Source organism: Oryx dammah, unplaced genomic scaffold (assembly GCF_014754425.2).
Source record: "Oryx dammah isolate SB20612 unplaced genomic scaffold, SCBI_Odam_1.1 HiC_scaffold_8, whole genome shotgun sequence".
NCBI lineage: Eukaryota > Metazoa > Chordata > Mammalia > Artiodactyla > Bovidae > Oryx > Oryx dammah.
Genome location: NW_024070192.1, coordinates 55,365,369 through 55,379,513, shown reverse-complemented (window position 1 = coordinate 55,379,513; position 14,145 = coordinate 55,365,369). Strand labels below are relative to the sequence as shown.

The 14,145-nt window shown below is 40.0% G+C and overlaps 1 protein-coding gene across 1 annotated transcript; it reads left to right on the top strand.

The window, feature by feature from the left end:
• Window positions 1–358: 358 nt before the first annotated feature.
• On the top strand, window positions 359–805 carry LOC120866505 (cytochrome c oxidase subunit 7C, mitochondrial-like). Its single transcript, XM_040244288.1, has one exon. The coding sequence runs from the start codon at window positions 396–398 to the stop codon at window positions 585–587; it is 192 nt and encodes a 63-aa protein (XP_040100222.1). The 5' UTR covers window positions 359–395; the 3' UTR covers window positions 588–805.
• The last annotated feature ends 13,340 nt before the right edge of the window (window positions 806–14,145 follow it).

Here is a 14,145-nt window from a genome sequence, read left to right as displayed (position 1 = left end):
AGAGTTTTTTGGCTCAATCAAGCTTCAGTTGCCTTCAGAAGTAGCTGGGTTGATTCTGTCCCCTTTATTTGCTGCTTTCCCATTCTTGTTTCATGTCCCTTCTCCTCTGTTTGTATTTTTCTTCACCTCCAAAGGAGTAACTTGCATATGAATCATTTTCTCAGGATCTTCTTTGGGGAAACATAAATAAATTGGAAAAGGAAATATGGGTTATTATTGGTTTCTTTTCAAACATAATCATAAACTGAGAACTATGTTTGGTGCCCATGTATCTCATACATTAATAAATGAGAACCTGAGAGGAGCAAGGTCGTGAGGCAAAGAGCAGTAGGTTTGCAGCTGCCATTTCTTTCGCCTCCAGTCTCTGGATATTTTGTAGAGCATCCAACAGTTCTATGTTGGGACAGAGTATCCAGAGGTTCACAACCTCTGTGGTTCATCGGAGCCACTGTGAGGAGGGTCCAGGGAAGAATATACCATTTTCAGTGGAAAACAAGTGGAGGTTACTAGCTATGATGACTTTGTTCTTTGGGTCTGTATTTGCTGCACCTTTCTTTATAGTAAGACACCAACTGCTTAAAAAGTAATCCATCAGACAGATAGGAAGAGGAGCATATTAAGAGGTGCAGTCTCTTAAAAGGATCAGTCCCTTGAACTCAGCATCTTAGATATGTTTGTAAATAAACTTATGGCATAAACCCTTAATGGCTCTTCTCTGAAATATGGAACATGATAACTGAACATGTGCTTACATTTTGTTTGGGTAGTATTGCACTATTAGCTTCTTAATTAAATATGTATTTGATTTTAAATAAATAAATAAATGAGAACCTAACAGAAGCTAGAAGTATAAAACATAGTTCTTGAAATCTATCCCAACTTATTTTAATATGAACATTAATAATAACATTTGAAAATGAAAATTTCAAAGGAAATGCAAAACTGAGCTGAAATTATAGGTATAAAATGGGATTGTCCTAGACTATCCTTTGCAATTTGTACTGACTTCATAATTTGGATTCCATTTTTGGTTTTACATTCCTATGAGCCCGAAGTAACAGAATCTTGGCTGTTTTTCTATGTTCTGACTCCTGACCTTTGCCCAGTGCTAAAGATATCTCTTCATCTCAGTCTTCTGGGTCCAGGACATTCTGCCATGACTTGAACCTCAGCTGTATAATTCAGCACCCCACTATCATAAGCCTTTGAAATATTTGAAATCATAATTCTTGTCTAATATTATTTTGTGAATAATCTCAGGACATTTTTTTTTCTGTCTCTTTTCTATCTTTTTGATGGTCTTTGTACTTTTCAATTCCCCAGTACCTCAAAAGATCTTGGATATTTCCAATATATTTCCAATGTTCTAGGGAACATCCCAGTCTGATTAAGAGGCAACCACTGTTAAATAAGACAGTTTTTCTTTCACTGTCCAGCCTGGACCTTTTCAGACTTAGCTGAGCATCCTTGGCCCATGGGGATACCCTCATCTCTCAACAACTCCGGGAAGCAGAGTGACGCCCAATTTACACATACCAAGATTTTAGCAAGACAGATCATTTTAATTGAATTCCAAGGTAGTTAGTTTGGGTCCTGGAAATTCATCACTGACTGTGGGTGGCCTCTTGAGAGCAGTATATGTGTGTGTGTAGTGGAGGTGTGTGTTTGTCAGTGGGGGGGTGGGCGGTGCGTGTATGTATGTGTGTATTTTTTTCCCCTTCTTTTGGATGGGTCTACCTAAGACATGTTTGGTATACTGAGTCATACGAACAAATATGGCCCTAGCCCCAGCCACACTCCTGGATCATCAACTCTGCATAATATCCCTTTCTTAATTCTGAAGGGGCCAAGTCCTACTTAGCAACAGGATATTCGCCTAGCACTCAAGTTGACTCCTTGACGATGCCTGATGAATCCCAGAGAAGACTTGTCTGTCTTTTTTATTTGTGACCTCACCTCTATGTCCTTCCAGAATGGCAGAGTCAACTAAGAAAGTATTTTAACTTAGAAAGTTAAAAATATCCCAGACAGCATAGTTTAACCATCAAAATATTCCACCTTCAGGGAAGAGTAATTACAGGTCTCCTGTCTCTTCTATCTTTTGTGGAAAATCTGCATGGCTATCTTCTTTTCTTTCATTAAAGAAGAACAGTTTTGTGTCTACAGAGATGATTGTTTTCACATTGGGAGTCTACAGCCTTCCATGGTCAAAATCTTCATTGAGGCTAAGTATGCTCTCATGGGATAAAAACTTAACCAGATTGTGAAATCAGGAATAGTTGTTGTTGTTTTAATGTGAAGCATGAGCTAGCAAAATTTTAGAAATACCATTACAAGCTGGCTGGGACCTATATCACCACTAATCATCTCAGATAACCCAGACTACACCTGACTCTTTCCAGTGAGGTCAGAATTCCTCTCCTACCCTCAGCAACAAGCAGTGTGCCAGCAAACAACCATGCGGCCTAGCTCTTCTTTCCATCTCCCCTGAACACCTTCCTCCTTCTGCCATCTTCTAGGAGACATTGGAAAACTGAGCAAAACTTCTATTTTCCCCATTGTTTGATTGAGATATAAGGCTGAACTTGCTCACAGTGCATTTTGTAATCTCCGTTCCTTAGCTAAAGTTAACCCTGTATCCTCAGCCTCTCTGAAAGTTGTTGCCCATAAGAAAAGTCGGCTTCTCTCTCAAGGACAAGATGTCCCTTTGTAGTTCATCCTGGGTAGCAATGATAATAATGACAATGGTAGTGTTGTTCAGCCTCTCAGACTTGTCTGATGATTTGCCACCCATAGAGTATAGCACACCAGGATTTCCCATCCTTCACCATCTCCCAGAGCTTGCTCAAACTCACGTCCATTGCATAGATGATGCCATTCAACCATCTCATCCTCTGTCATCCCCTCCTCCTCCTGCCTTCAGTCTTTCCCAGCTTTAGGGTCTTTTCCAATAAGTCAGCTCTTTACATCAGGTGGCCAAATTACAGCTTCAGCTTCAGCATCAGTCGTTCCAAAGAATATTCAGGATTTACTTAATTTAGTATTGACTGGTTTGCTCTCCTTGCTCTCCAAGGGATTCTCAAGAATCTTCTCCAACACAACAGTTCAAAAGCATCAACTCTTCAGTGTTCAACCTTCTTTATGGCCCTACTCACATCCATACATGACCACTGGAAAAATCATAGTTTTGACTATATGGACCTCTGTTGGCAAAGTAATGTCTCTGTTTTATAATAAACTGCCTAGGTCTGTCATAGCATTTCTTCTAAGGAGCAAGTATCCTTTAATTTCATGGCTGCAGTCACTGTTCACAGTGATTTTGGAGCCCAAGAAACTGAAGTCTGTCACTATTTCCCCATCTATTTGCCATGAAGTGATGGGACTGGATGACATGATCTTGATTTTTTAAATGTTGAGTTTTAAGCCAGCTTTTCAGTCTCCTCTTTAAACTGCATCAAGAGGCTCTTTACTACCTCTTCATTTTCTGCCATTACAGTGGTGTCATCTGCATATCTGAGGTTATTGATATTTTTCCCAGCAATCTTGATTCCAGCTTGTGATTTATCAAGCCTTGCATTTTGCATGATGTACTCTGCCTATAAGTTAAATAAGCAGGGTGGCAATGTACAGCCTTGATGTACTCCTTTCTCCATTTTAAACCAATCCATTGTTCCATGTTCAGTTCTAATTGTTGCTTCTTGACCTGCTACAGGTTTCTCAGGAGGCAGGTAAGGTGGTCTGGTATTCTCTTTAAGAATTTTCCACAGTTTGTTGTGACCCATACAGTCAAATCTTTACTGTTTACTGTAGTCAATGAAGCAGAAGTAGATTTTTTTTTTAATTCACTTGTTTTTCCTATGTCCAACAGATGCTGGCAATTTGATCTTTGGTTCCTCTACTTTTTCTAAATCCAGCTTGTACATCTGGAAGTTCTTAGTTCATGTATTGTTGAAGCCTAGCTTGAAGAATTTTGAGCATTACCTTGCTAGCATGTGAATAGAGTGCAATTGTGTGGTAGTTTGAACATTCTTTGGTATTGCCCTTCTTTGGTATTGGAATAAAAGCTGATTTTTTCCAGTCTTGTGGTCACTGCTGAGTTTTCCAAATTTGTTAGCATATTGAGTGCAGCACTTTCACAGCATCATCTTTTAGGATTTGAAATAACTCAACTGGTATTCCATCACCTCCACTAGCTTTATGCCTAGTAATGCTTCCTAAAGCCCACTTGACTTCACATTCCAGGATGTCTGGCTCTAGGTGAGTGATCCCACCAAGGTGGTTATCTGTGTCATTAAGACCTTTTACGTATACTTCTTCTTCTTAACCTCTTCTGCTTCTGTTGGGTCCATACCATTTCTGTCCTTTATTATACCCATCTTTGCATGAAATGTTCCTTTGGTATTTCTGACTTGAAGAGATTTCTAATCTTTCCCATTCTATTATTTTCCTCTATTTCTTTGCATTGTTCACTTAAGAAGACATTCTTACCTCTCCTTGCTATTCTTTGGAACTCTACATTCAATTGGTATATCTTTTCCTTTCTCTTTTGCCTTTTGCATCTCTTCTGTTCTCAACTATTTGTGAGGCCTCTTCAGACAACCATTTTGCCTTCTTGCATTTATTTTTCTTTGGAATGATTTTGGTCACCACCTCCTGTACAATGTTACAAATCTCCATCCATAACGGAGGACAGTGATAAATTATCTCACATTGCAGTTGGATGGGAATATAATACGTCTATACTTTTTTTCCCCTTATAACTCACCTGCACATTTTTATAAGTATACCCACCCATCTGCTGCTCCTTTGGAGTACAGTGGCCTAGCCCCATCATTGTGCATTCTATGAGCATCTTCTGCTGATGATCCTATGATCCATTCATTACTGGCCAATGGCACAGCCCTGTTGACTCAGCCTCCCCTGGGTTCCTGTGGTCTTTGGAGATACCTCTGATTCTCTTGTAAAAATCCTTCATCCAGATGCCTATCGGTGTGAAGCCCTTGCATTTTTAGGATCCTGTGGACCTCATCTCTCCCTCTTTCTCATCTCAATCATTTCCATGTTGGGTACCACCTGTCTAAGGTCGGTTTGGTTTAATTTTGCTGTGTGGTTTGGAAACACTGCCAGTTTCCTCCTAAAACCCAGTGTTCCTGATATTAGTCCCAGGTGTGGGGCCTCAGGACGTATTTACCTTCCACTCAGCAGTTGTCTTATGCCTGTAGGCCCTGGTCTATGATCTCTATCTAATTTTAATTTCCCTCCTCTATTTCAGGTCATCTTGAACTGATTTATAATCCTCTTTTTTTCTAATTTGCTTGGCAGCAGCTAGGCACAGATCTTTTGTATGCATCTTGATTTATACTGTAGGTCTATTTGGCTTGCAGGACACATTTTCACCAGTTTATTATTTAACAATAATCTGACAATCATTTAGGGCTTCCCAGGTTGGTGCTAGTGGTAGAGAATCTACCCACCAAAGCAGGAGATGCAAGAGACCCAGATTCACTCCATGAGTCTGGAAGATTCCCTGGAGTAGCAAATGGCAGTCCACTCCAGTACACTTGCCTGGAAACTTCCGTGAACAGAGGAGCCTGGCCGAGTACAGTCCATGGGACCACAAAGAGTCAGACATAATTGAGCACACAGCTACACATGATAAACTAGGACTCAGCTTATACTATGGCCAATGCCATCCCAATCCCAAAAATAAATAGTTAACCATTCTTTTAAATCCTCCTAATAGTTAGCTTTTAAGCTTCAATATTATATTTCCTTTTTATTCTATCACATGTAGCTATCTTTTCTAGATCCCTCACTTTATAAGATGAGGCTATTATACCCTTTTCCTTCTACTCTCCTCTATATTCTCTTATACCCTGCCTCCACATCCTGGGTTCTGCCTTCAAATTTACACTTAAAATGTCAGATTGATCATATTTACATTTTGATCTGCAAGTGTAATGAGCCTCCTATGCCTTGTCTATAGGCAGATTTTAGAATTTAAATGTCTCGTTGCTGTGACCATATAATATCATTAATTGCACAATCAAATAATATGCTAACATAACATTTCCTTTCATAACCATTCACTTTTCACCTTGTTTCCAATTTTCCTCCTTTGTACTGTGGGCCTTTATCATGTCCTACAAATACTTTAACCTCTACCTCAGGGATTCCAGCAAATCTTCCAAGTCTCCCTTCATTCCAGTTCCACCGCCTCTGCTCCTCCTGCTGAACACTGACATGATTGTTCTCTAGGCTTGATGAGCAGCTGTCATCTTGAAACTTCCCTTCATTACTCTGCTGGGTCAGATTCAGTATCCTATGGCTCTCATTTTTTCCCGCTCTCTCTTTATTTAAATCTTCAAGGAACTTCCTGGAGAAGTGGGGGTGGTGGGGGTGGTGGATACATTGGCAGTAATGTTCTGAGCCTTGCTTTTATTTCATCTGCATGCTTCGTTGATAGTTTCAGATGTTCATAACAGTCTTTATGCCAATAACCCATTACACCAGCTATCTCTGAGTCAGGAGTCAGTGTGCGGTTCTGCAATTCTCAGCTTTCTCTTCCCATTTCCTACAACAGCCAATACTCTTCCATCTACTTTAGGTCTACAGATATGTGCTGAAACCTTCTGTTACTGATGACTTTACCCCCTTTCTCTTTGTTTTATGGTGACAAATGAATTTTTATGCTTTTCCATTGCAAAGTGGCCTTAGAAAGGTCAAGGGGTAAACTTACATGTTCAATCTTTTATCTTGGACCAGAAGCTTTCATTTTCACTTTTAGAAGGTCCCTTTGACTGTCCTGGGGTAAATGGCATGGGTGAGGGCCAGAGGGGATACAGGGAGATCAAGAGGTGACTATTACATATTTCCTGAGATGATGACATGAAGAAAAATGGACATTTTAAAAATAATTCTAAGGTTAAGCCCTATTTGATATGCTGATTGGATGTGGAAACATGAAGAAAAGAGAAGAATTAAGGTTAGGTGTAAGTTTACGGATTGAGCACCTAAGTGATGGCATTTAATGTTTGGGGAAGAAAAGGAGAGGGAAATAGAAGTTTTATTTGTGACAAACTAAGATGTATATGCCAATTAGGCATCCAAATGGAAATGGAAAGTCGAAATTAGATGCACATGTTTGGAACCCAGAGAAAGATATGTAGGGTTGAGAAAAATTGGAATATTCCTCAGGAGATTCATGGTATTTATATTTTTTACCAGGAACTCACTTGGATAATCTCTAGTGATAGTTTTCTAAAACATTTCCACTAAATCAAAACATTCATTAATACAGTGAGAATAATGCAATTTCCATGAACACTAATACAGAGTCATCTGAACTGAAGAATCTGTAAGGAAAGAAATATGCAATTTTGAAGTCTATTTTAAAAAAGTACTTCTACTGCCACTCAGAAAATCTTGGGAATGTATCTTTGGGTTTCTATTGATTCTCTCTTCTTAACCTAAATAACCTGAGCTACAGTAGCCCTCCTTAAAATTCTCAATCCTTCAAGATAATGGTTAAGCAGGAGGTCTCCAAAATCCTTCACCTACTAGGTATACACCTATACTTCCATCTCATCATTAAAGTGGGACAAGCAATAGCTAACTTATAAAGGTCGTATGGGATAATTTATATAAAGTGGTTAACACAGTACCTAGCACATAAGACATTCTCAATAAATGTTAGTCATTATCATTTTCAAGGAGTTGCTAAAAATAAACAATTAGCCTTGGAAAGGCACAATTTAACATTTTGTCAGCCAGATGTAACAGCTTCATAATGTGGATAGCAATTGAATCAACAAACCACTATACTAACACTAGTTATTAATTACTCACCATGGGTCTATCAACAAATACTTATCCTAATGATTCAACATTAAAAAATGATTTATAAATGCTTGTGCAAAAAAGGTTTCCCAGAAAACTAGAAGGCTAGGGTCAGAGCTGCTGTTTGGGATGCCAGAATTCTGACTCTGCTTCCTATACCTGCTACTTAGAAATTGATGCTGTGTGCTTCCAGTTAATCTGTCTAACACATAAAAATGCTTTGATGCCTGAGATGTTCTAAAAGTGCATGTAAACATATGTGCACTCACATGTGTACACACACACACACATCTTTAGTCTTAGAGCAAAAAGTTCCATTTTGCCATAGCAAAGTAAAGTGAAGTCACTCAGTCATGTCCGACTCTTTGCGACCCCATAGACTGTAGCCCAGGCTCCTCCGTCCATGGGATTCTCCAGGCAAGAATACAAACCAACACAAAATCATAAGAATTTTTGAAATAATTTCCAAAGGTTTGAATATGCCCTAAACTGTCCAAGTGTTTTTTTTTTTTTTTTTCCAATTCCTAATAGCTATTGCTCAGGAAACCTTTCTCCTACAGTATTATTTCTGGGTCAATAACAAGAAAATGTCTCAGATACAGGGTAGGTACAAAGTGTTTTATGGTATAACTGAGAAACAGAAACACTGGAGGAAAAGAGCATGAGATTGTGAATAAAACGGATGAGTTCACAATATAGCTCACTACTGCTGACTCATTAAAATTGACTTTCTCCATTTCTGCCCTGTAAATAAATTCTTCAGTACCCTTTTTCTAGATTCCTTATATATGCATTAGAATATGATATTTATCTTTCTCTTTCTGACTTACTTCACTATGTATAATAGGTTCTAGGTTCATCCATCTCATTAGACCTGACTCAAATGCATTTCTTTTTATGGCTGAGTAATATTCCATTGTGTATATGTACCACAATTTATTTATCCATTCATCTGTCAGTGGACATCTAGCTTGCTTTGATGTTCTAGCTATTGTAAATAGTGCTGCAATGAGCAATGGGATATATGTGTCCTGGGGAGAGGGGAGGATTGGCTGAGATGTATGGAAAGAGGAACATGGAAGCTTACACTACCCTATGTAAAATAAATAGCCAATGGGAATTTGCTGTATGACTCAGGAAACTCAAACAGGGGCTCTGTATCAACCTAGAGGGTTGAGATGGGGAAGAAGAGGGGAGGGAGATTCAAAAGGGAGGGGATATATGTATACCTATGGCTAATTCATGCTGAGGTTTGACAGAAAACAACAAAATTCTGTAAAGCAATTATCCTTCAATTAAAAATAAATTAATTTTAAGAATTGACTTTCTCTAACTTAAATACACTATTTTTCTTTAACAAATGCAGGAGAATTTGGTGTTTTTCAGGTTATTGGTTGAATTTTTCTCATTTGCCAAATGATTTCTGAGAGATAAGCCCATCAGTTTTATTTACTGCTGGTCCTGGGAGATCTTGAGAAAGAGTGAAAACATCCTCATGAAAGAAAATGTATCAGGAGCAGAAGAGAGATGGCAGGCTGACTCTTCATCCCACATGAATTCTGACTATCTGGGGAGGCTTGATCATGTCCTCTCTCCCAAGACTTTTTCTCATTTTTCATTGACTCGGTCACTTTACTTCTTTTACATGAGTTGGGAAAAAAGAGGGATGCCTGCTGCAGCATCAGGGTTCTCTCAGATAGTTTTCAAGTTTTGGGTCCAACACACTCTCCATTAGCTCTATTCCTTGGGACCACTTGCCTACTCTGTGCTTCTGTAATCATGACAAAAACTTTCTGTGGTAACCTACAACAGCCTCTTTTGGGTTTTGTAGGTTCCACATGTAGTGTTCGCAGTGTGGTACAGGAGCAAGAATGTAAAAAAAACTGCTAGACAATACATTGGAAGCATCAAAACAATGGAGAAAGCTAACCAATGAGAAATTCCTAGTGGCTTGGTGCTGAAGAACTTTCAGGAAGAACCATGCTTAATATTCATGTATATTATTACAAATGATAACTATTACAAAAAGATGTGCTACTAAATATTTCCCCAATTTTTGCCCAAACTTAATAGCCCCCCGAAAGCCTTGCTTCTTAGTAGAATGTTGAGTTAAGGACAAGGAAGGAAGAGTAGTGACCTGCTCCACATAGACTCCACTTCTGTCTGCTTCCCAACGGGGCCCACAAAGGAATACAGAGCATCACATTAAGAGGCAGCGGTTCCTGAAGGTCCAGGTGGTGATCTGAGCGACCTGAGTGGAGAGTGGCAAAGAGAAGCAGACACAGCGTGGAACATAGGTCACTCCCACTCTCCAAGGGACCTCAGGAGTACAGTGGCTGAATCTGGATCATGCCAGTGGTACCCTGGAACAACCCACCAGACAATATTTATCTTCTCACTTATACCATTAAAAATCACAAGAATAGCTACTCATAGGGTTGTTATGAAGATTAATTTAAATTTATCTTGTGGCTGCGTTTTCACTCTGTTGTGTTGGAGTATAGATTCCCCAAAGATAGGATGACCTCTCTTCCTTTGCTCCTTCTGCCCTTTTCTGAGCACAAACCTATGAAGCCATAACACTGCTGCAGGCATCCCCAACACCTTGCTTGCATCACTTCCTTCTTTAGGTCCCTTAGAGTATGGCTTTGACGTTCATAAAACATCAACCTATTCATTGCATTTGGACTGGTTTCAGTAAGTGAGGATATATAAATACTGCCTGTTCATGTGTCTTTTGTTTTAGAGCATGTAACTGATTTCTATTGTGATTGAATTAAATATTCTAACTTGGATGCTGAGGATGTATGTAATATTAGTGTCATGGTTTGGGAAAGTGCAGACCTAAGAGATATTTTGGGACTGAGAACATGGGCGAATTATCCATCTGGGGTCTTCTCTGTTAATGGAAGATGTCACATATTGTAAGATACCAAAAGTCCCAGTGAAGAAGATCAGATCACTGGATGAAACCCCTGACTGCAAGGAGAGTAATTTATAGGCTGTCTCCTTCTGGGCTATGCATAATATTCCACTGGCTCCTGGGAGGTAGGTTGTAAAAGAAGGAATGGGACTGTGTGGGAGAAGGATTATGAAAGTTGTTGCTGTGTATGGAACTGAAGCTACAAGACACTTGTAAGAACTGACTCATGTAAAATCATTTCTGGACCCCACACTATGCTGTGTGATGTAGTCTGGCATGATGAGGCCAGAGAAGAGTTCTATGACTCTGTGGTTTTTCTGTTACCCCAGAACGCCAATAGTCGCAGCCACTGAGTAGGTGGACCTACCCTGGTCAACATTAATCATCCCACTTCTTGTAATCACAGGAAGCTGCAGAAGATGAAAAGGAAGCTGTGGGCTGACGTCTCACCAAAGGCAGTGACACACACTACTGTCAAGCTGGAAATAGTATGTTAATCCTGCATTTTAAGAGCTCCTCAATATGAAGAGTAAGATGAGCCAGACAGTCAGCTGACTGCAGAGAACATCTCCGAATGGGAAGATGCTATTTTCAAACAGAATAGATAAATTGTGTTGGGGGAAGTGGTGGTGGGGGTGGGAAGATGTTCTCATGTGCTACAGGATATTTAGCAGCATCCCTCGTCACTACTTATGCCAGACGTATCCTCTCCTCAACCAAAAATATCTCTGAAAAGTGAAAGTGTTCATCAGTCATGTCCGACTCTCTGCAACCCATGGACTGTAGCCCACAAGGCTCCTCTGTTCATGGAATTCTCCAGGCAAGCATTTTAGAGTAGGTTGCCATTTCCTATTCCAGGGGATCTTCCTGATCCAGGGATTGAACCCATTTCTCCCATATCACAGGCACATTCTTTACTGTCTGAGCCACCAAAGAAGTCCAAAATATCTCTAGACACTGTCTAGGTCTCCTGGGGAGACAAGTCAGCCTTGTGCCGCAGAGTATATTCTTTGTTCTCGTAGTAAAAGCTGGTGCATTAACACCATAGTGAAGTGAAGTCGCTCAATCGTGTCCGAATCTTTGCGACCCCATGGACTATAGCCCACCAGGCTCCTCCGTCCATGGGATTCTCCAGGTATGAATACTGGAGTGGGTTGCCATTTCCTTCTCCAGGGGATCTTCCTGACCCAGGGATCGAACCCAGGTCTTCTGCATTGCAAGCAGATGCTTTAACCTCTGAGCCACCATTAACACCATACTTGCATTTTAATTCCTACGATGGAGAAAAGAGCAAAAGTGGAAGGCAAGCAACTCCCTCTTAAGAGTATAATGTAGATGTTGTATGTATAACTTAGGTTCATAATACTTGTGCTAGATCTTGGTCATTTGGTAGTAGGAAGCCACAGAGGGAGGCTGAGAAATTCTGTGGCAATCCGAAATCCAAGTGGGTTGTTTCTAAGAATATTGAGACAACATGAATAATGGAGGGAGCAATTAATAGTTTTATTACCCATATGGAATTACCCCACACTTAAATATGATAATGCACCATAAGTACCTAGCAAAGAGCCTTAATGAGCACATGCTCAGTGAATATTGGTCCTTCTCTCCCTCCTCTCTCCATCACCAAGCACCAGACCTGTGTCTCTTTCATACTGAGATCTGGGCTTACATTATTCTGGTGAACATTAATAATATTATTCTTCTTTACAAGCCCTGTATCTGGCCAATGCTGAGACTATAGGGGACTCTTAGTGTGTGTTTTAAGCCCTCTCTCTTTCAGGCTTTTTCTAACTTTGCCTTTTGCCTGCTGGTCTTACCATCAACACAGTCTCCATAAACACAGACATATGGGCCCTTAGGTGATGCTTCCTGGAGGTCCTGCTTCAAAGTGAATGACATCTTGATATGATATTGAATCAATTTTAATCCTGGGTCTAGAACTTACCAGGACTGTCACTTTGGGTTAGTTGCTTAGTGGTTGCATAATTTGGGGCCCTCGATTTCCTTATCTGTAAAGTAGGCAGAGCAAAAAAATATTGACTTTGTAGAGTTGTCACAAATTAATTACAAAGAATGTTTCAAGCCACTATTTTGCAGCTGATCTTCTAATTATTTCAAAAGAAACTCATAATGCCCTATAGGTTCTGAAATAATTGATCAATTTCATAGAAAAATAATTGTCTAGGAAAGGTAAATTTGCTTGCCATAGGTTATATGTGCACATAATTTTAGAAAGAGAAAGAGATGGGACTTGAACTCAGGTTTCTATGACACAAAATCAGGTTTCTTTACAATTTCTTCCACTTCTTTAGTGAGCACACATTACTCAAGAGAATTTAAACCACTTCTGTCCCTTAAAGAAGTTGCATGTGGACTAACAGAATATTCAAACAGCTTCTCCAGGAAGGAGAGACTACAGCCCAGAGGAGACTCTACCCTCTGCCCAGAAAGAGACATGATGTAGAGAGTGACATCTGGGGGTTCTGCAGCTACTGACCATCCCCCTCTGCCTGGCTCTCTCCCCCAGAGCATAGCTTGTGGTCCCTGTGTGCTGAGCTTATGGCATCCTCCAAGGGGCTGGCCTACCCTTTCTTCCCCCACCTGCAGCTAGTTGTACAAGCTATTGACCTAAATGGAAAATGCTGTATTTCATGAGAATGAAATAGGTACATTGGACAAGAGTTCCACATTTCCTGCCATCAGCTTTACTTCATTTTCAGGAACGGTCCTGCTAATCTAGGATTTCTAAGGATTCCAAAGAATTTTGGAGTCTAGCAATCAACTTTTACTGATAGTCTCTCTTTTTTTTTTTTTTCTGGATATCTCAACATGGCATATTCCTTTCTGTGTATGGAGGCAGTACAGGGGAACTCTCTGCTCTGGATACCCCAAGATGTCCTGTATTATGTGACAGCAGCTGCAGTGTAAGGAAATGAGGATAACACTTGGAGTCAGAAAACCTGGGTTCAAATCCTAGACGTTTTACCTGCAACATGGCCTGGAGGATCTTTCTGAGTCCTTGCTTTCCCCAACGGAAAACGATGCTAATAAACTCTACTTTGGAAGACTGCTGAAGAAGTCAGTGAAATTACAGACAGATGGCAGTGTGCTGTAGTGGGAAGAGACCCAAATTCATACCTAAAATCAGTCTTTAAAAAGCCTTCCAAATCAAGACAAGTTACTAAACTCTGTTGCTAGTTTTCACATTGTAAAATGATGTTTCCAGCAGATTTGTGTGGATCAAATGAGAAATCTGTGAATTCTCTTATACAGTCGCCAAAGCAAATGATATGATTCATTTCAGGGGGCTTAGTAAAAGATGAAGGGATGCTTTGAGACAGAGCAGGCTAGACTGCCTCCATGAGCCATCTTCAAGGGTG